The sequence below is a fragment of the Schistocerca nitens genome, chromosome 3, assembly GCF_023898315.1.
Source record: "Schistocerca nitens isolate TAMUIC-IGC-003100 chromosome 3, iqSchNite1.1, whole genome shotgun sequence".
In the NCBI taxonomy this organism is placed as follows: Eukaryota; Metazoa; Arthropoda; class Insecta; order Orthoptera; family Acrididae; genus Schistocerca; species Schistocerca nitens.
Genome location: NC_064616.1, coordinates 295,277,051 through 295,299,228, shown reverse-complemented (window position 1 = coordinate 295,299,228; position 22,178 = coordinate 295,277,051). Strand labels below are relative to the sequence as shown.

The following is a 22,178-nucleotide window of genomic DNA, read 5'->3' as shown; positions in this document are numbered from 1 at the left end:
TCACGTTCTCGGCATGATCTTTTTCTAAGGTATAACAGTTGTAGTTGTTGTATGCCCTGCGCATTGATCCTGGTACAGACGCGCGAATTTCTATTAACTTTTGCCTGTCATCATTTGTGATTTCTCTTCTGAACCGAGATGCAACAGTCTTTGCTTCCTCAGCATTTCCTGAATTACGTTATTAAACCATGGTGGGTCTTTCTCTTCCTTAATCCACTTACTCAGTACATTTTTCCCGAGAGCGCAGTTTAGAATCTGTTTAAACTTTGCCCATAATTATTATATGTACATCATACTGCAGCTAAATTATGTCTATTCACTGTTAAAGTAAGATACTAACAACTGTTTATCTGCTCTTTCTAGCATCATTATCACTAATCCATGTCTCAATAATGACACTGTCAATAAGGTTAGGCTTGTTTGTGCTTACAAGGTCTAAAATATTTCCGGGTTGTCTAACTATCCATTCAAGACTGTTTTCCGAAAATATGTTCTAAAGTACTTCACCAGGAGGAAAGTCTGTAACCCCCTATAATAAGTCCATAAAAATCCCAGTCTGTACTCGGTAGGTTAAAGTCATTTCCACATAATATTGCACATTCTGGGTGTTTCCATGCTACTGAGTGTATACTTTCTTTGAATGATTCTAAAACTGTCACAGCAGAATTGGGTGGCCAGTAAAAACATCCAACAATTAGACTGATTTCACCTAGACCTGTTATATGCATCCAGATAGCTTTATAGTCAAACTCAAATTCGACCTCAATAGAGACAATATTTCTATCAACAGCAATGAACACTTTTCCTTCTGTGGCATCAAATCTATGCTTCTGATATACTTTCCATGACTTGTCAAATGTTTCAGAGCTTTCTATTTCTGGTTTCAGTCAGCTTTCAGTCCTGGAAATAATTTGAGCATACCAAATTTCTTGGTTGATAGTAAATTCAGTAACTTTTTTATGAATACTTTGACAATTTACTAATAAAATTTTGACAGTCAAAGAATCTTCACTCTGAACATTTCTGATTTTGCTACCTATGAGGTGACTAGTGATTGTTCAATAGAGTACATTGAACTACTGCCTAGCCTAAAAAACCTCAATGTGCAGTCCACACGCATCCTGCTACCCGAGTCACTGCTTCCTTTGTTTAGTGCACCCCTAAACTATCAAAGGAAGTCCTACAGTCCATCACTCAATATCGCAGCTCCAGAAATCTGCAGCCAAGATCGCCACAGAGCTACATCTACATCTACATCTACATTCATACTCCGCAAGCCACCCAACGGTGTGTGGCAGAGGGCACTTTACGTGCCACTGTCATTACCTCCCTTTCCTGTTCCAGTCGCGTATGGTTCACGGGAAGAACGACTGTCTGAAAGCCTCCGTGCGCGCTCTAATCTCTCTAATTTTACATTCGTGATCTCCTCGGGAGGTATAAGTAGGGGGAAGCAATATACTCGATACCTCATCCAGAAACGCACCCTCTCGAAACCTGGCGAGCAAGCTACACCGCGATGCAGAGCGCATCTCTTGCAGAGTCTGCCACTTGAGTTTATTAAACATCTCCGTAACGCTATCACGGTTACCAAATAACCCTGTGACGAAACGCGCCGCTCTTCTTTGGATCTTCTCTATATCCTCCGTCAACCCGATCTGGTACGGATCCCACACTGATGAGCAATACTCAAGTATAGGTCGATCGAGTGTTTTGTAAGCCACCTCCTTTGTTGATGGACTACATTTTCTAAGCACTCTCCCAATGAATCTCAACCTGGTACCCGCCTTACCAACAATTAATTTTATATGATCATTCCACTTCAAATCGTTCCGCACGCATACTCCCAGATATTTTACAGAAGTAACTGCTACCAGTGTTTGTTCCGCTATCATATAATCATACAATAAAGGATCCTTCTTTCTATGTATTCGCAATACATTACATTTGTCTATGTTAAGGGACAGTTGCCACTCCCTGCACCAAGTGCCTATCCGCTGCAGATCTTCCTGCATTTCGCTACAATTTTCTAATGCTGCAACTTCTCTGTATACTACAGCATCATCCGCGAAAAGCCACATGGAACTCCCGACACTATCTACTAGGTCATTTATATATATTGTGAAAAGCAATGGTCCCATAACACTTCCCTGTGGCACGCCAGAGGTTACCTTAACGTCTGTAGACGTCTCTCCATTGATAACGAGCCTTTGGTTCAGACCCTCTACTAGGTTCCAAACCAAAGGACCCCGATTAACTCTGGGAAGAATGCTGCAAATTGTGAACTCTAATGGAAACCTGCGCAGGAGGGGAGCAGTCTTCATAACTTTCAACAGCCACTCATACGAACTGAAGTTGGCCTCAAAACCCTAGCAACAGGTGTCACTGGTGCTAACGTGAGCAACAACTTGCAGATGACTGCACCCTGCATGCTTGATAGCCACAGGCAAGGTACATCTCGGATGAGGCCTCCTGGCAGACAACCGAATGCACATTGGCTTTCTTTCTGTCCCTTGATACTACTTTCCTAAGCGGCTCCATAACGTGCTTAGTGTTGGAGCTCTTGATAATTAGCAAACTGCTCTACCTATGTGGCTGCTCAGACCATGTTGAAGCAGCGACCAATTGCCATCCACAAGGCAAATGGGCAAGGCCAAATGTCCAGACTCCACAGTGACCCTCAGCCCCAAGTGACGTAAATGCTTTACCAACCACCGCTCACCCTGCGGCTAGGGCATATCCACCACATTGGATACACTGGGAAGTGCCACAGCAGTAGGGCCCGTAGGCAAAACAAGTGACACCTGAGGTGTCCCACACAATGCGCCAGATTCCCCACCAGTGCTACAACCCCAAGTAGCAGCCTCAACACAGCTGATCATAGCCTAAAGTGCATCCAGCTGTTCACAAAATACAATCATTTCCTCCCAAGTCTGCACACAGCACACACACATCCTACCCACCCAAGCATGACTAACTTAAGAAGTAAACTATAAAGGCATGAAGAGAAACCTAAATATGCATCTTGCTACCCACCTTATGTGTCACCAATGGAGACTAACTCCTAATGAGCTGTGTAATTGGCCGTTCAAAAGGAATGACAACAGTGCTCCAGATGGCACGGATGTACACTTTACAGTTACATAAACATGAGATTACACCTCTAAAATACACTTTGGATTTAAGAATTAAACTATGAAGTAAACACAGAAAAAGATAAATATGTAACTTGCTGGTCTACTGTGCATAACAAGCAAGAGATGGAGCCTGACTGACTGGCTAAGCTGAAACAAACAGTTGCTGGCTCTTCAGAAAAAACTGATGAATAACAACTGCACTACAGACTGCCTGAGTCTACACTTCACAGTTACACAGACATGAGCCTACACCTCTTAAACAGAAAAAAAATACATGAAATTTAGGAATTAACCTTCAAAGAAAACACAGAAAAAGATAAATGAGTAACTTGCTGGTCAACTGGTGCATAAAAGACAAGAGTGGAGCCTGACTCACAATCTTGCATTTGGCTGGTTCACTTGGTGGCAAATCCACTGAATATGTCTTTCGTCATGAGGGTGTGGTGAAAAGTCCATGGAATGCCAAAGAGATGGTTTTGATGTAAATGGAATTTTATTTCTGTTACATGGCTGTGTGGTGCCTAATGCAGGTCATATGTCAGCTTCATTTACAAAACAGTTTTGATTATGTAGCTTTTTAAAGTAATTGTATTGTGTCACTTTAATTCCAATGGAAAAACTGGAATACCCTGCCATTATAACATTCCTTTTTTGGAGAGCCATTCAAATTTGGTGAAATTTTATGCGGGGACTGCTCCTTCACTTTCAACTGCAATGGAACAGGCAGCTAAATTCAAAAGTTGCCATTTTTTCCTTGGAAGTGATACGCGTGTAAACTGCAACCACAAATGACGATGTCAATAAAATGAATAATATGGTATTGGTCAATCAGTGACAATCAAACATTATGATCAAAAGAAACAGTATGATACATTTTGCATGAAGAATTAAGAATGTGATAACTAAGTGCAAGATAGCCTGCCCGGTTAGCCATGCGGTCTAACGCATGGCTTTCCGGATTGGGAAGGAGCACCTGGTCCCTGGCAAAAATTCGCCCGGTGGACTTGTGTCGAGGTCCGGTGAGCCGGCCAGTCTGTGGGTGGTTTTTAGGCGGTTTTCCATCTGCCTCGGCGAATGCGGGCTGGTTCCCATTATTCTGCCCAAACTACAATATGTTGGTGATTGCTGCGCAAACAAGTTCTCCACGTACACGTAAACCACCATTACTCTACCATGCGGTTACACTTGTCTGGTGTGAGACATTCCCTGGAGGGGGGGGGGGGGGGGGGTCCACCAGGGGCCAAACTGCACAATAACCATGAAAGAGTGATTCAGTGTGGGGTGGCGGAGGGGTGAATTGGACTGCGGTAGTCATTGTGGGGTTGTGGACCACTGTGGCTGCGGCAGGGACTGAGCCTCTCTATCGTTTCTAGGCCCCCGGTTAACATACAAGACAATACAAGTGCAAGATGGTGATTCACTTACTGAATTTTAGGAAAAATCAAATGCAAAAACCTACTGCTCAGTATTGACCTATTTGAATTAGAATCCTATTCACTTGAGCACCAGTTTATTAGTATAGATGGGACCACCATATTACACCACAAATGAAACAGCAATCACAGCCATGAGTGCAAGCCAGTGCCATGCAAAAAACAGAACACAACTTCATCTCCCAGAAAGATAATGTCTAATGTTTTATAGGATGCAAAAGGGACTATCATTATTAATTGGTGTGCAAAGAAAAAAGAAAAAAAAAATATTATGCAAATGTTTTGAATCAGCTCCAGAGAAACACATGAGAAATAGGTCTCGATTTCAAACATGGGGAAAAAAGTCATCTCATCTACTATCAGGACAATGCAGCTTTTTCACTAAGGTGCTTCAGCATTGACAATACTAAGGCACTTGAAGTACTAATTGTTGCAACATTAAATATGTGCAGGATATTTTACTTCCTCTGACTTACACCCATTTTGATGTTTAAACTGGCTTTTGGCTGGAAAATTTTTTGAGTACAATGAAGCACTAACAAACATAAAACACCATTTTTGCAAATGGTTTAGAACTTTGATCCAGGATGGAATCCACCCATTTGAGATTTGTTAAATAAAGTGTGTTTCGCTAACAGTTTAAAAGGAAATTACACTGAAAAGTAAGTTACGGGGGTTGTACCAAGAGTAAAGTTCCCATGTTTGTTTGTTTTTTTATTTTTTATTGTTATTAATTTATACATTGTTGAAAAGCTTACACTTTTGTCTATTTTTCAACATAGTCTCCATTTTTTCAACACACTTTTGAAGACAGTGCTCCAGCTTTTGTGCTCCTAAGTCGAAGAAGTCTCCCACCAACCCATTTAGGATGTGTGTGACCTCTGCTCAGACTTCATCATTGCTCTTAAAGTGTTTGCCAACTAACTGTTGCTTTAGCTTGGGGAAGAGGTGATAATTGCTGGGGGTAAGTTCTGCCTGTACGGGGGATGGGGTATAACAGTCCACCCAAATTACTTAAAAAGCTCGTGTTTGATGAGTGACTTGGGGTCGAGCATTGATGTGAAGAAGCACTGTTCCCTCCTTCAGTCATCCTCTCTGGTGATTCTGGATTCCTTGCCGGAGTTTGGTCAAAGTTTCACAATATCTGTAGAGTTCACTGTCATCACAAGTTGCATGAAATCGATGAGGAGTACCCCTTCCAATCCTAAAACACAGTCGCCATAACCATTCCTGCCAACTGCATTTGTTCGAATTTCTTTGGTGGCAGTGAACTGGAGTGATGTCACTGATGAGATTGATGCTTTGTTTCAGGGCTGAAATGAAACACCCACATTCCATCTCCCATGTCAATAGAGTCCAACAACTTCTCCTTGTTGCCTTCCAGCTCACACTGTTGAAGGAACTTGCAAGTGCAGCCAAGGCGTTGCTCCTTGTGTCCGTCAGTCAGCATCCAGGGGCCCAGTGAGCACACACTTTGCGATAACCCAATGCTTCTGGTAAAGTTCTTTCAATTGTGCTGTGAGAAGCTTCAGGAATGCATTCAACAAGTTCATGGATAGTGACCCTCCAATCTTTGAGCAGCTCACTGTTGATTTTCTGGACAATCACATCCAAAACCGTGGGTCTTCCACTCTGTTCTTCATTGTGAACTTCCGTGCAACCCTCAGAAAAAGCCCTGCACCAGTTGCGGATGTGCTAAATGGATATGCACTCTTCACCATAAGCCTCAGTCAGTTGCTGATGAATCTACATATGTGGTAACTTCCTGCTCGAACCTCACACTTCGTGGGTTGGCGATCAACACTTCCATCTCTGATGGGTGCCAAGCCAACACTGAGTGACGTAGCGAATAATGAACGGGCAGGCTCGAGAGCAGGGGAATCACTGCACATGGCACTGTCATAAGATTTAGCCTAGCACCTTCCCTTGAGGCTGTAGCTCATTGGGAACCTTACTTTTGGTACAACCCTCATATTTTATCAAAGAACAAAAAAACATTCACTGTAAGAATAAAACCTTTCCCTTTAGTCCTCGAAGACAACTTGATGCATAGTTAACAATACCAAACTGGACACAGATTAACTGTCAGCTTGGAATATTACTGTCAAATCTGCATTGATGGATAGCAGAAAACAAAATCAGGCCACTAGTAGTGTTCAAAGAAACACTATGAATTTTGGTATTGTACAACAAAAATACTTGCTTTCATTGGATAATGACTAGATATATGTATCCTGGGCTTCATCTTCTTGCAACAATGTTTCCTCTCATTTCTATGTTCTCTTCTCTTTGCTTTCTGTTTAAAAAGCCATTGTTGATTGCAACATTTCTGACTTCAGTGTTTCATTTTTAGAACTACTGCTGAACTAGTTTGTAGTTTTCAGTATTTATGAACAGTATTTCTTACATCTAATTCTATTCATACTTGATACCGTTACTGTGTAGAAAAGGCATATTATTAACAAAATTTCGAGTGTTTATGAAGGATAAAATGAATTATAAAGTTACCTAAAGTAGAATCGGAGTCTTCAGATTTTGATTCTGAATTGGAGTGTTTGTAACCAGTTTCATCTGTTTTCTTGCTCTTTATATCAAATTCACAGTTTGGAAGATATTCACTTGTCAGTTCAGCTTCAACTTTACGCCTCTGATCATCATAAATATCTTTAACTGCTTTATTAGCAGAATCTTTATACACTAGAGCTTCCATTAAAACAGAGAGTGAGCAGTCATACATATAGACTGGCAATGTAACTGAACCATATACAGGTTTTCGCTCCTCAGCACTACTCTGATTCTTTTCACTAGTTGAATTAGATGATGGTTTTCTTTTTAGCAATGGTATCTCATCAGCCTTATGCAATAATGTTTTGTGTTGATATGAAACACCCATCTTTGAGCTACTGCTGTTCTCTCCACCAGAATGCTTATTCCTTAGCACCGAATCATCAGTGGCAGCAAGATCTTCAGTAAGTGATCCTGTTTTTAAGAAGAGTTTATATGGTATGTCACGTACTGTTCGCTTTGTTACTGCATCCAGAGAACTAGCTCGTATACGAAACGGTGTTTCATTGAGAAAGTCACAAGATGACTCTCCACTAGCCTGAAGTTTTAAATGAGCTATATTGCCATGGATTTGTGAAGCATCACATGATGACCTACGAGACAATGAAGATGCTGGAGTAGTTGCTGTGACCGAGGAGCCACCAGCTACTTTTTGCGGAATATCTACAAGTGAGCTAAGCCTGTCCAAACTTGAATATATGGCTCCTTTCTCATTAACCCTTTGTTCACTATTTGAAATACTGGCAAGTTCCAAATGTAAATTTTCATCTACATCGTTCCAGATGTTTACCGCCAAGGTGTCTTTTGTCATCCAAATATCTCCTGAAAGCATGAGATTTTTCAGGTCCGTGTATGTAGCCGGCACAAATGTCAGCATTACATGTGTAACACTTATCCCTTTCAGAAAACATCTCCACTTTGGAATGGGTATTCCGTCAGAATCTGAAACAAAAAAATCTCTTATTATAAGCAGAACACCATTTAAAAAAAAAGTATTACTCTGGCTTTAATAATACTGTTATCAGTAATATTATGTTAAAAAGACATATTTTGGAACAACTGATATCTCAATTTTTATACCACAAACTATCTTGTATGTACTGCAGTGAAATAAACCTCCATTCTTCCAAATTTTACAGAAGTGTACGTCATTATAGATTGTCATCCAGTGTGGTGTACATTCTATCAACTACAAATCCTATCATAAAAGACACCTCTTCTACTTCTACATCTAGAGACAGCTCCTCATTCCCTTTCTTGTTCAACTCACAAACAAGGCGAGGGGAAAAGAGCTATCTATATGCTCCTGTATGAGCCCTAATTTCTCTTATCTTTTCCTCACAGTCCTTACAAGAAATGTGTGTTTGTGGCAGTAAAATCATTCTGCAGTCAGCTACAAATACTGGTCCTCTACATTTTCTCAGTAGTGTTTTTCAAAAAGAATATTGACTTTCCTCCTGGGGTTCTCATTTCAGTTCACGGAGCACTTCCATAATATCCCTGTGTTGATCAAACCTACTGATAACAAATCTAGCAGCATGTCTTTGAACTGCTTCGAGCTCTTCCTGTAATTTGACATGTTTATGATTTCAAACACTGGAGAGGTGCTCAAGAATGGGATGCACAAGTGGTCTGTGCATGGTCTTCTTTACACATGAATTACGCTTCCCTAGAACTCTCCCAGTAAGTCAAAGTTGACCATTTGTCATTTCCATTTCATATCGCTTTTTGGTGTTATTCCTAGACATTTAATCAACGTGGCTGTGCCAAGAAACACACACTAATACTGTATTTGAACATTACAGGATTTTTTTGCCTCTACTCATCTGCATTAACATCAAGTAGAAATGCTCTCTAAAGTCACTCTGTACCGACCTACAGTCACACAATGCAGATACTTTCCAGTACACTACAGTATAATCAGCAAACAGGAGGAGATTGCTGCTGTCTGTCAGAGAACAAGAGCAGTCCTTTCATACTTTCCTGGGGCATGTTTGATGTACCCTTGTCTATGATGAACACTCATCATCTAGGACAATGTACTGGATTCTATTACTTAACAAATCTACGAGAAGTTATTCCATGTGCTCAGATCTTCATTGACAGTCTACCATAGGACACTGTGTCAAACACTTTTTCAGAAATTAACTAATATAGAAACTTCCTGGCAGATAAAAACTGTGTGCCCGACCGAGACTCGAACTCGGGACCTTTGCCTTTCGCAGGCAAGTGCTCTACCAACTGAGCTACCGAAGCACGACTCACGCCCGGTACTCACAGCTTTACTTCTGCCAGTACCTCGTCTCCTACCTTCCAAACTTTACAGAAGAAATATAACAGCTTCTTAGTAGCTCCTGGGGAAAAGGTTGTTGTGTAACGTAATATGCAAGTATTAGTAATTCTCAAGGGAAAAATTTATTACAACTATATGATCATTTACTAGCACTTCTGATCAGTGCTCCATAAACTATTAGGAATGAGATCAGCAAACAATGAAAAAATTTAGAGATTAATATCTTAATGGAATGAATGACTATTAAACTATTCTGACTACAAATCCTCACCAAAATTCTTGTTAGTCCCATTACAATTTGAAAATTTTTATCTTTACACACTGTCAATTGCATTTCAGATAAAATTATGAAATGTAATAAGGGCTGCCATGAAGACTGAACCACTACCTATATATGTTGTGGGAATACTTTCACATTTTACATACCATGAAAACGCAATGAGATACACCACTGCACACACCCATGATGGCAGTGTTTAATAATGTGAAACTCATAGTATAGTTCAGTTTTTGCATTTAAAGAGATACTGATGAAGGAAATTGTTGGTTAACTATTCATTGTATGTGGAAAGGATTTGCCAGTATACAAGGTCGAGTGAAAGTTGAAGAGCTTGTAAGGTTGTGATGCTTACCGGTATACAGAGACAGAGGATGTACCATGAAGTGGTAGGTTATTTCTAAGAGAGGACTCAACAGTCTTTGAACATGGAGGATCTTCTGCACTGTCTAATATGTACACAATCATCTGTCTCAGCTCAGTGCAAAAGTTCTTGCTTGGCAGAAGTTTTGGGGTGAGTCTCTCATTTGTGTAAACATTAGCAGCCATACTCACATTTGCTTTCTATCAGTGTGCAGTGAAATGGTATCAGAGAAAATCTCTGTGTTTTCTGGTACCTAATGTTTCTGATTTTAAAAAGTCTGGTAGTGCAAATTAAAGACACTTTGAATGTCAATATTTTAACAATAAATTTTCACAGCAGTCCTAACATAGTCCCTGAATGAGGTGGCCTCCAGCAAAGCTGTCACATTCAAAATAAACTCAGAACTGAAAGCTTGATGAAACCTGAAGTAGAAAGCTCCGAAACCTTAACAAGACATGGATCATATATGAAAAAGACAGGTTAAATGCCACAGGATGGGGCGTATTTATTACAATTGATAAAAATATTGTGTCTATTGAGGTCAAAATTGAAGGTGACTGCAAAGTTATAAGGTCACGACTAACCACTCTAGGTGAAATTAAGTTACTATCAGATGTTTCTACTGGCCACCCAGTTCCACCCAAACAGAGGCCTGCAACTCAAATCTCACTTGGCAAATAACTTAAGGAGATCATTTCAATTTAACAATATGATTATTATGGCTCTGGAGCCTAACCATCACTTGCCACACAGCCACACCTTAACATATATAACAGCAATGAAAACTACAAGAAATTCACACAAGTCAGACATCTGCTTCTGGCTTTGCTGCCCATTATGTGATATTCTTAACGCATTCCATGTGCACTGCCACAAAAAAATCTTATGCAATCACATGTAGAAAATTAAAATGTGATATCCTATGAAAGAACGGTTCATATATTCCAAGGAGACTGTAATGTCCAGGAATTAAGTCGCAGACTTACAGTACTGTAAGACAAACACACCTCTAAATTTTCAGTCAAAGTAAAGGGTTCTCCTGCTACATGGCTGAGAACAAAACTCTAGCAAATAAAGAATATACAAGACTCTCAAAAAAACAACTGAACTTTATGAAGTATACAGGAACACACCCCTTGCAGTTAACAATCGTAGTTGTAAAAAGTAGAAGACAGCAATGAAGTGGAGCATTTTCAGTCACCCAAACACACACTGACATGCAAAAGAGGATTCAACATAAGCACATAAATTACATATCAACACACAACATAAGCTTGGTACTTGAGACCAGAAACAAGAATTTCACAGATGAATTAAATAAACACAAAATTTCAACAGCAGGGCTCCAAGAAATGAGAAACACAATACAGGCCCCTTCAAGTCATAAGGGTAGAGAATTTAAAATGGGAAACTAGGACAGAGCATTAAGAAGCAGTATCACCAATTTCGAACATGATTTATAGTGAATATAAACATAATAGATTCAAAATCACCCAGAATTGTAAACTCTGACTTTTAAAACAATGAATAAAAGCTTCACAATTATAAAAGCTCATGCTCCTACAAATGAACAAAATTGTCTAACAAAAAGAAAGGAGGAGACTGATAAATTTTGGGATCTTCTCAAACAAACTGTGAACAGAATAAGTAAAAGGAATGTAAAAATCTTATTGGGAGACTTCAACACTACAGACAGCAGAGGAATCTCTCTCCTGCACTGCACATACAAGGTTTTATCCAAGATCCTAAGGAGCAACTAGAACAGGATTTAAGGTAATACCAGGGAGGATTCGGACCATAGAGAAGCTGTGCAGAGCAGATCATTAGTTTAAAACTAATTATGACATACTAAAGGAAATGGAACAAAGTTGTAGATTTTAAGAAGGCATGTATTCCAGTGCACAGTTGAACAGTACATAATGAGAGAATGATACAAGAATAACCTACAGACCATAAGAATTGAAGGTGCTGAAAATGACAAAAGTTTGAACTGCTTGGGACTTGATGATGATCTTGTTCTCCTAGCTGACAACATTAAAGAAACCAAGAAACAAGTTAAATCACTACAAGAAATAGCACAGAAAATTTGCCTGAGAATATCATTAAAAAAAAAGAGGTTATGCTAACTGACTGACCACTTGCAAACAAAATTGCAATAGGAGTACAGAACATAAAAATTGTTGCTAAATATTTAGGTGAAATCATAACTTACAATTTAAAGGAAAAACCATCAAAGCAAAATAAAATTAAAAATTGAAGAAATCAAATTACATTACCAAAAACATATACAACAAAATGTATCCATATATGCAAAATTAAAACAATATAAAAAAGTTACACAACCAGAAATAACTAACGCAGATGAAATCATCGTCAAAACAACTAATACAGCAGAAATTGACAGAAGACTAAAGATAGAAAGAAGTATAATTAGGATATGCATAAATAAACAATATCAAGTAAATCGGAATGGCAGAACAGCTTCACATGGAACAATATACAAGAAAATAAAACCAGTAATGAACACAATCAGGAAGAAACATATCTCATTCTTTGGACATGTGATGAGAACACCAGAAAACAGAATTAGTAAGGAAATAACAGAAACAAATGTGGAAAAGTAAGAGCAACATTAAATGGATCACAGAAATTAAAGAAGATATAAGAGAACTCCAAATTACAGTACATTACCTGAAAAGCAAAAGAGAGAAAACCAGAGTACTGTAAGACACACAAACCAGACTGCAAAATGAAGATCAATAAAGGGGTTACAAGAAGAGTAACCTACAACAAAGAAACAAAGAAAATATCAGACTGAATGAAGATGTATTGGGCAGACAGAAGAGCCAAACCCCTTCATATAATAATAAATTATAATAATCCTTGTATAACCAGTGTACTATTGAACTGTCTTATTTAATTATTATTGAACTGTATTGTATTACTAAATAGCAACAACTTGAATAAACTTTTGTATAACTGCCTAGAGTGGTCCAATGAAGGCCTTAAAATAAAACAATTAAATAAATACAGGAAGCCGCAGAAATAAGTGAAGCAAAATGTGGGCAATGCCAAAATCAGGTATGCCTGCTCTGTTGTATGCAGCAATTCGAATCGTGCAGCACCATGAAAATAACTGTGCAGCTTTGGGATAGAAAGGCAACATCTGATGCTATTTTTTAAGCCTCTGCAGATATATTAAATAACTTTTTCCCAGCAACGATGAACTCTTATGTTGCTACAAGTTATCGGTTAAAGACAGCACCTTCACAATAAATATATATTTCTAAAACATGTTTTTACATGCACAGTATGGTAAAACAATCATGAGAATCTGCTCTGATGCAGTACATAGTAATGGAGTGAGCATGTGTATGATTTAAAATGTTGCCAGTATTATTATTCCAGCTCTTACAGATACATTCAGTCTCTCTCTCTTGTTGGTGCATATATCCTACAAAGTAAACACAAAACTTAATCCAACCAACACCCAAGAATGATAATTCAAAATCACTGAGTAATTATAGGCCAATCAGCGTGTTACCAACAGTACCTATAGCTTTGGAGTGCATTGTTCATGAACGGTTGATGGATTAACTTACAAAGATTAATATCACCGTGCAGCAACTGGATAAATCAAAGTGACTGATGACATCAAACATGCCATGGACAGGTGTGAAGTGATTATTTTAACACTGCTTGTTTTCAGCAAGATTTCTGATACTGCTGATTTCAATATATTAATTAATGAAAATAAAACATCTATTATTTTATTTCAAACAATTCTGACAGTCACCTTATAAACAGGTATTGAGTCAACCGTGGGTCGGAGAGGGCATCATGGAAATATGCTCTCAGGATTCCCTCAGGGTTCAGACCTTAGTATATTGCTAGTCTTGCTGTACATCACTGATACTTCATACACTATGTTATCAAAAGTATCCAGACACACCCAAAAGCATACATTTTTCATATTAGGTGCATTGTGCTGTCACCTACTGCCAGGTACTCCATATCAGTGACCTCAGTAGTCATTAGACATCATGAGAGAGCAGAATGTGGTGCTCCATAGAACTCAAGGACTTAGAACATGGTCAGGTGATTGGGTGTCACTTGTGTCATATGTCTGTACGTGAGATTTCACACTCCTAGACATCCCTAGGTCCACTGTTTCCAATGTGATAGTGAAGTGGAAATGTGAAGGAATATGTACAACACAAAATTGTACAGGCCGACCTCGTCTGTTGACTGGCAGAAACCGCTGATAGCTGAAGAGGGTCATAATGTGTAATAGGAAGACATCTATCCAGACCATCACACAGGAATTCCAAACTACATCAGGATCCACTGCAAGTTCTATGACAGTACGATAGCGGGTGAGAAAACTTGGATTATATGGTCGAGTGGCTGCTCATAAGCCAAACATCATGCCGGTAAATACCAAACAATGCCTCGCTTGGTGTAAGGAGTGTAAACATTGGACTATTGAACAGTGGAAAAACGTTGTGTGCAATGACGAATCATGGTACACGATGTGGTGATCCGATAGCAGGCTGAGGGTATGGCAAATACCCGGTGAATTTCATCTGCCAGCATATGCGGTGCCAACAGTAAAATTTGGAGGCGGTGGTGTTATGGTGTGGTCATGTTTTTCATGGAAGGGGGCTTGCACCCCTTGCTGTTTTGCACAGCACTATCACAGCACACGCCTACACTGATGTTCTAAGCATCTTCTTTCTTCCCGCTATTGAAGAGGAATTCGGGGATGGCGATTTCATCTTTCAACATGATCAAGCACCTGTTCATAATGCACGGCCTGTGGCAGAGTAGTTACATGACAATAACATCCCTGTAATGGACTGGCCTGTACAGAGGCCTGACCTGAATCATATAGAACACCTTTGGGATGTTTTGGAATGTCGACTTCGTGCGAGGCCTCACCAACTGACATTGATACCTCTCCTCAGCATAGCCCCCCATGAAGAATGGGCTGCCATTCCCCAAGAAACCTTCCAGCACTTGATTGAATGTATGCCGGCGAGGGTAGAAGCTGTCATCAAGGCTAAGGGTGGGCCAACGCCATATTGAATTCCAGCATTACCAATGGAGGGCACCTCCAACTTGTAAGTCATTTACAGCCAGGTGTCCAGATACTTTTGATCACATAGTGTATATACCACATATTTATAACTACCACACATAAGCTGATGATATACATTGGTATCTAACCAGCAGCTCTACGAACTTTGCTGCTCTTGTATCAGGTATCAATGATGATGACCTTAGTATCCACATGAAAAATATGTAGGGGATTCCGGCCCCCTCCCCCTCTCCCCATCCCATCGCCAAAAAATTTTAAAAATTAAAATCTGATTTAGACCTTTAAATGCTATATTTCATACACTTTCCGACCCTAAATCAAGGAGATATGTTTAAATGACTATACATTTATATTTATTTTCATATTAAATTTAATCCAAATTATCATTTTCAATAAAGAAACCTTCTTCAGCCTCAATGTCACTCCCACTTGCAATGAATGTGACGTGGGATTCTACAGCTGGTGATCCCCCTACCACATCCATGTCTATAACTGACTGCTGCCCCCTACATACATTCATTTTTGTCTCATAGAAAGCATCTTTATTATTATTATTATTATTATTATTATTATTGCTGTTGTTGTTTCTGTTTTTTGTCACTGCCCTTTTCAGCAGCTCATGTAACTTGCTGATGACAATTTTTCCCAATGTCAGACAATGAATACTGTTGTCACTGTTGTTGTTGCTGCAGTACTATGAAATGCGAAACTTAATAGGTGGTTAGTGTTTAATGTCCTGTTGACGACGAGGTCATTAGAGATGGAGCGCAAGCTCGGGTTAGGGAAGGATTGGGAAGGAAATTGGCCGTGCCCTTTCAAAGGAACCATTCCGAAGCAACATCGTGTTTTATTTGTACAGAGACATGTTTCTGTTTGATAATTTGATAACTACAACTCTGAACATGCCAAAGACACTCCTCTATCTCACAGAGAGTGACAATTAGTAAATTTTGCTTCTTGTCCAAGTACAGGAACACACGTAACAACAAGACACAATGCTACAGACAGAGTGAAAATAAACACTAGTGCTCCATAGCAGTATTTAGTGGTAGCAGGCTAGGAACAAGGTACCTTTATTCTGCACTGACACAGCTGTAAAACACTGATTTTCAAGATGTTGACAACATGTTGCGAACAGCATTGCAGACCATGTTTCAAACTCAGGTTACATGCACCTTTAGAAAGTCATGTGATGAAATCATTGATACACAGGTTTACTGCATACTCAGGAAGGAAATATTTATAAAACATTTCAGCAGCATCTGATTAACAAAATGTAAACAATACCTTTTTCTTTTTAAACATCAGATTGTAAAATGTCTATTTCTGTAAGCTTTTAGTAGCTTCCTGGAACTCTGTAATTAAGGAGATAAATCCATGCTGTCTGATCTATCACACAAAACTGCAGTTCTAATCAGTTACATGTCCACCTCTGGTGTGTACCTGTATGAATTTACACTGACATCTTACCATGTCTTCTTGGTGCCTCACCTCTTTTGTCAGACAGTGTATTTCCACTCAAAATAAAATAAAAATTGAGTAGCCCAGTCTTCAGTCTTGTCAAATCTTTACTACAGTGATTTAATCCAACACACCACAAATAGTAAAAATGGCGAAAACTCCAGATGACTTGAGCTAGTCATAAATGCTTGCATAAAAAAATGTTTATAAGATTCAGTTGTTTGATCACATCAGTCCTTTCTACGCTCAATGAGGATGGATGTGACTGGAGACCCAATGTGATTTTCACACCTCTCTGTAAGTCCGCCTTTTTAGAGATGGTTGTGGGACTCGGCTGTTCGATACAGGATGTCAAATTAAACACCTTTAGTTGTCAAGTTCAAACCTTATTTTATTTGGCAACCAGTTTCAGCATTTTACTACACCATCTTGAGACCCCTGACCCATGTGTAGAAGGAATTTACCTGAGCTGTGATCAAAACAGGGGCCAGCAATACTGGTCAGCAGGTGATGTTTGAAGTGATCACTATAGCAAAAATATACTAATCCAAGTATTGCTGGCCCCTGTTTTGATCACAACTCTGGTAAATTCTTTCTACACGTCGGTCAGGGGTCTCAAGATGGTGTAGTAAAATGTGAAACTGGTTGCCAAATAAAATAAGGTTGGAAACTTGACAGCTGAAATGCGATTTTCGCACACTCTGTTTTCTTCATCTATTTCTTAGTCACTGTTGTTCACAACACCTCTCCTCATGTACTAAATACCGATCATGATTCCCATGCATCAGATACATAAAGCATCTGGGCTGTAACTACGTATAACTTTAAATTTTTCTCCATCTCCTTCTCCATTCCAACCATTCAACTGAAACAACCAGTGTCTTATTCTAAACTACTTGACATTCAAGATAAAATTATATCTTCATCTTTGATCATAACTGTAGCTTCCCTCTCAGCCTATCCCAGCTGTTTTGCTTCTGCCCAACAGTGAGCCATTAGCCCTGTCACATTGTCAATACTATATATTCTTTCCTCATCTCTATCTATTTCTGTTTTCTTTCTTCCGTTATCATCTGCTAACCTTGCCCTATAAAATCTCACTCTTCTACAGACCAATCAATTTCTGCACATTTGATTCCTTCTGTGCTGCTGTCATTAATTTCAGTTAGATGCCATTACATTAGACAAGAAAATCTACATTCACATGATTCACAATTAAGTGCCTGACAGAGAGTCACAATGGAAAACTGCTTAACACAATGTTAATTTCTCAAATATGATATATTAATTACTGTATTATTAACATTATTTAAATCTTACAAAGTGACACACACACACACACACACACACACACACACACACACACACACACACACACGTGCGCGCGCTTGCGCATGCATACATACCATCTGCATCACTGCAAGGAACTGGTAATGGATAAGTGCTTCCTTCCCTCTGTCTTGCTATTAACAGTTGTTGAAACTTCGCACAGTCATCATCACTCAGGTTTAGTTCTTTATTGTGAAGCTTTTTCAGATGCTCATACAAAGCATCAAGAAGCAAATTATTTGGCCCATCTTCTGGAAGAGTAGATGATGATGAAGAGTTCCTTTTCTCCATGTAAGCATTACCACTGAGATCTGCAAGACACACTTAAAATTAAGATTGAATATGGAAAAAAATATTTGGGAACAACAGGCCCTTAAGCTAAATTTCTCTGACAAAAAAAAACCATGTAAGTAGTCAACCAAGAGCTAAGCAATTGTAAACCACGAGACAGCTGAAGTACTTTGAAACATTACAAAATGTAGGAAAAAATACAAATATATACATTTAAGTATGCAGTAAGAACATAGTCACACGAGGATATGACCCCATTCCTTCCACATGGTAGTCTAGTGCTTTTGTCATGACTCCTACTTGCTCCTTATCACCAGCTGAAACTACCTTTCTTCATTCATAAGATGAACTTCTCATAACAGTAAATGAAAATATTGAACTTAACTTCATAAACTCAAGCCTACTTCATTACAAGTACTAACAGACACTGTCGTTTTCAATCATATGAAATGTACTCTGACCACTCATTTCCCTCCTACTCTACAAATATTTATTTTCATTGTTCACATACTCAAACACATTATGCACTATCCTGCTCTTTTGCTGCATCTATAAGATAGTATTCCAGATTTACACTTCTTACAGTGTGAAGTCACCTACATGAAACTCACATTACCTTCCTGTATAATAGGTCCCAAACAACAATGATCTGTCTGCAACTAAATAATTACACTACTACGTCACTTTTATATTATTCCATCCTTATAAATTGAAGAAAAACAGTTTTGCCTTCATGATGGTGAAATGTAGGCATTGTAACTGCAGTTTCTTTAAGCGTCCAAGAAGATATGACATTATGCAGCCTCACATCATTGCTTTGGTTTACCAATCTGGCACACACAAGTATCTGTAAAACTCATCACTGTCTATTTGCCATAATGAAGTTCACAGTTCATTTACTTTTAACCCTTCCAAGTAGTCTTAGGCCTGTAACTCTATGGAAAACATTAGGCAAGGGGTGCACAGACCGCAGCCCATGGGCCGCATGTGGCTCACCACTGATCTGACAGAGGCCCAGTTCTCACAGTTTGTTCTTGTAATTTTTCCTTACCTTTCATTCTCTCCTGGAAAGGAGAGGGTGGGCCCTTGCAGACCTTAGTTCTTTTGAGCCACATCATTCTAGCTGGCATTGGGGCAAAGGGAACCCAATTCAGAATAACTTGTCTCACAGCACATTATTTTTGAACTTGTGCCTATACAAAACAAATGCTGCAAACATGTGTCTCCCATTCATTTCACATGAAATCTCCACTTGTGGTTGTATATATATATCATCAAAATTCTGAGCTGGTTGGAGGACCATGCTCATAACAATCCAAACATTCTGAATAGGGAAGAGATCTGGTGACCTTGCTGGTCAAGGTAGGGTTCAGCAAGCACGAAGACAAGCAGTAGAAATTCTTGCTCTGTTTTGGCAGCCATTATCTAGCTGAACTGTAAGCCCAGAGTGGCTTGTCACGAAGGGCAACAAAATGGGGCATAGAATTTCTTCAATGTAACGCTGGGTTGTAAGGGTGCCATGGATGACAACCAAAGGGATCCTTCTATGAAAACAAAATGGCACTCCAGATCATCACTCGTGGCTGTCCTGTCCGGGGCATCTCCAGACATATAGTTGCTGGTTATTGGGACTTGCAGCCTTGAGTCCAGGACACACACTGAGCAATACAGAAGAGGCCACTGGCAGCACCAAAAGATGCCATAGTCTCTGTTTTAGACAGTGACTACAGCACAACAGGTGTAAAGCAAAGCATAGGGCTTCTTATAGAGAAATGCTAAATGAAACACATTTGGCTCTCAGATGAGCAAATTATGAAGCCTTTGGTGACTACTGTAGCAGAAGCTTATTGATCAGCCTCTCACAATACCATAAGAAATTCTATGTAAAGGCTGTAGTGGCAGCAAAGTTAGTGTCCCCACACTCATAAGTCACAGCAACTGAAATTGAGGGTAGAAAAGTAATACAGAAACCTGGCACCTTGCAGGAATCAGCAAGAGGCCACTGGCAGCACCACAAAATCATGCCTCCATCCAGTTATGGATGACTGGGGAGCCACACGTCTCTTCCTGAAGGGTGACTGCTTAAGCCAAACCAGGGACCACTGTGCAGAGTTCCCATTGGTGAGAGCTGACTAAGTCATGTGCTGGCTGCTTGCAGTCAATCAATCAAACTCTCATCGATGTGCCATAGGAAAAGACTGTGTCACAACAAGAAGTTAGACTTCATTGTAGGCAACTGTTTGTCGAGTGTTAATTTCTCCCATTTTGAAGCTCCCAGGAGCTTGCTGGAGCCTATACCTCAGGACTGTGTTTAGTTGGAACCACTGAAGAGGGAAAGTTAATTTATGGTTATCCCTATTGTAACCAACAGTTTTTCGCAAGTTAATAAAGAGGCTGTCTGTAAAATCTACCACAACTCTCCCCAATTAGTAACAAAAAGCAGGAGTTTTCAATACAAATATTAATGTCAGCCCTGTTGAGAAACAGCTGAAATCACTAAAACTGAACAAGAGCCCAGGGTCAATGGAATCCATATCAGATTCAATACAGAATTTGCAACCAGGTTATCCCCTCTTTTAACCATAATATATGTGGGTCCCAAGAGACATGGGGGGAGGGGAGGGTGGGGAGGGGGGAGATTAAAACAACTGATGAACTAGCTGAAAGAAAGCACTAGTTCACGATCATCGGCTTCCACATCCCTCTGCGGTAGAATCTTAGAACATATTCTCAAACACAATCACTTATCTTGAACAGAATGACATCTTCCATGCACACATTCGAAAAATGTCTCTCATATGAAATGTAACTCATATTTTTATTACACAACATCCCCAATGATATGGATCATGTCAGTCAAGTAGATGCAGTATTTCTACAGTTTAAGGATTTAACTCAGTGCCATATCAATGCTTATTAAAGAAAGTACAATGCCTGAATCCAAATGTCCACTGTGTGCGGTTCTCTTTGCAGAGTTCACTTGGCTACTGATTGAGATGGTCCTGCATTCACTAACAGCAGCTGGTTTGAAACTGAGCACTGTCAGAGATCAGTGTCACCTTCTCTCATAAAGGAGAGCTTTGTCCACTAGCAGGAAGAAGATCCCAGCAGAGGGGTCAAAATGTTGATTGTTTGAAGAAACATGTTGCGGCCTAAAACACCAGACGATTTTAACATCACAGACAATGGCCATAAAGCCTTGGTTTGAAACAGATTTGTCATTGACAGGGCATGATACCCAATGGCTACAATCTTTTTTATGTCCACTGTTCTATATACTATGATCAGTAAACACACCATGAACAATAACAAGTGGCTATATACTCCCTTGGGATACACATAAAATTAGTTTCACTTCTGATGATTGAACCCCACTACAAATCCATTCAGTTCTATCTGTTTCAAAGTGTTCTATTAGCTTAAACATTTTTCATCACACAACAGTGAGTATCTCTGCTGAATGCTTTTAGAAGTCTAGTTACACGGTATCAATCTACCTTTTGGATTTCAAAGATGAACAGAGTAAGCCGAATTACACAAGATGGCTGCAGAATCCAAGTTGCTTCCTAGTGAGGAGATTTTCATTCTCTGAGAATGTCATTAGACCCTGTAGAGAAGTTTGGTATTTGATCCCAAATGTTGGTGAACAGTCCACCAATCATAAACTGTATTTCACCACCACCCCATTGTTTACCAAATACTGATGAAAAACTTTCTTTTGCTACTTGCATTGCAAGAGTGATTTCTAAGCAAATAATAGTAACAGTGACTTCAACTAAAAATTATGAACAGTCGCCTACTACTGCTGTTGTAACTAACAAAATGTATCAACAAGAATACCACACATTCAGAAGCATCATTAGTTTCATAAAAATTACAAAACTGGAACTGTCAAGTGCATCACTTTGTTGGAAAATAATTACTTTAACA

The 22,178-nt window shown here is 39.3% G+C and overlaps 1 protein-coding gene across 1 annotated transcript in view; it reads right to left on the bottom strand.

The window, feature by feature from the left end:
• Positions 1-22,178, bottom strand: part of LOC126249194 (KICSTOR complex protein SZT2-like) — a 706,154-nt gene that overhangs the window by 280,554 nt on the left and 403,422 nt on the right. The window contains exons 22-23 of the mRNA XM_049950848.1: positions 18,035-18,268; positions 7,076-8,074 (exon numbers count right to left, since the gene is read on the bottom strand). Of these exons, the coding sequence (XP_049806805.1) occupies positions 7,076-8,074; positions 18,035-18,268 (1,233 nt within the window). The remainder of the gene's footprint in view (positions 1-7,075; positions 8,075-18,034; positions 18,269-22,178) is intronic.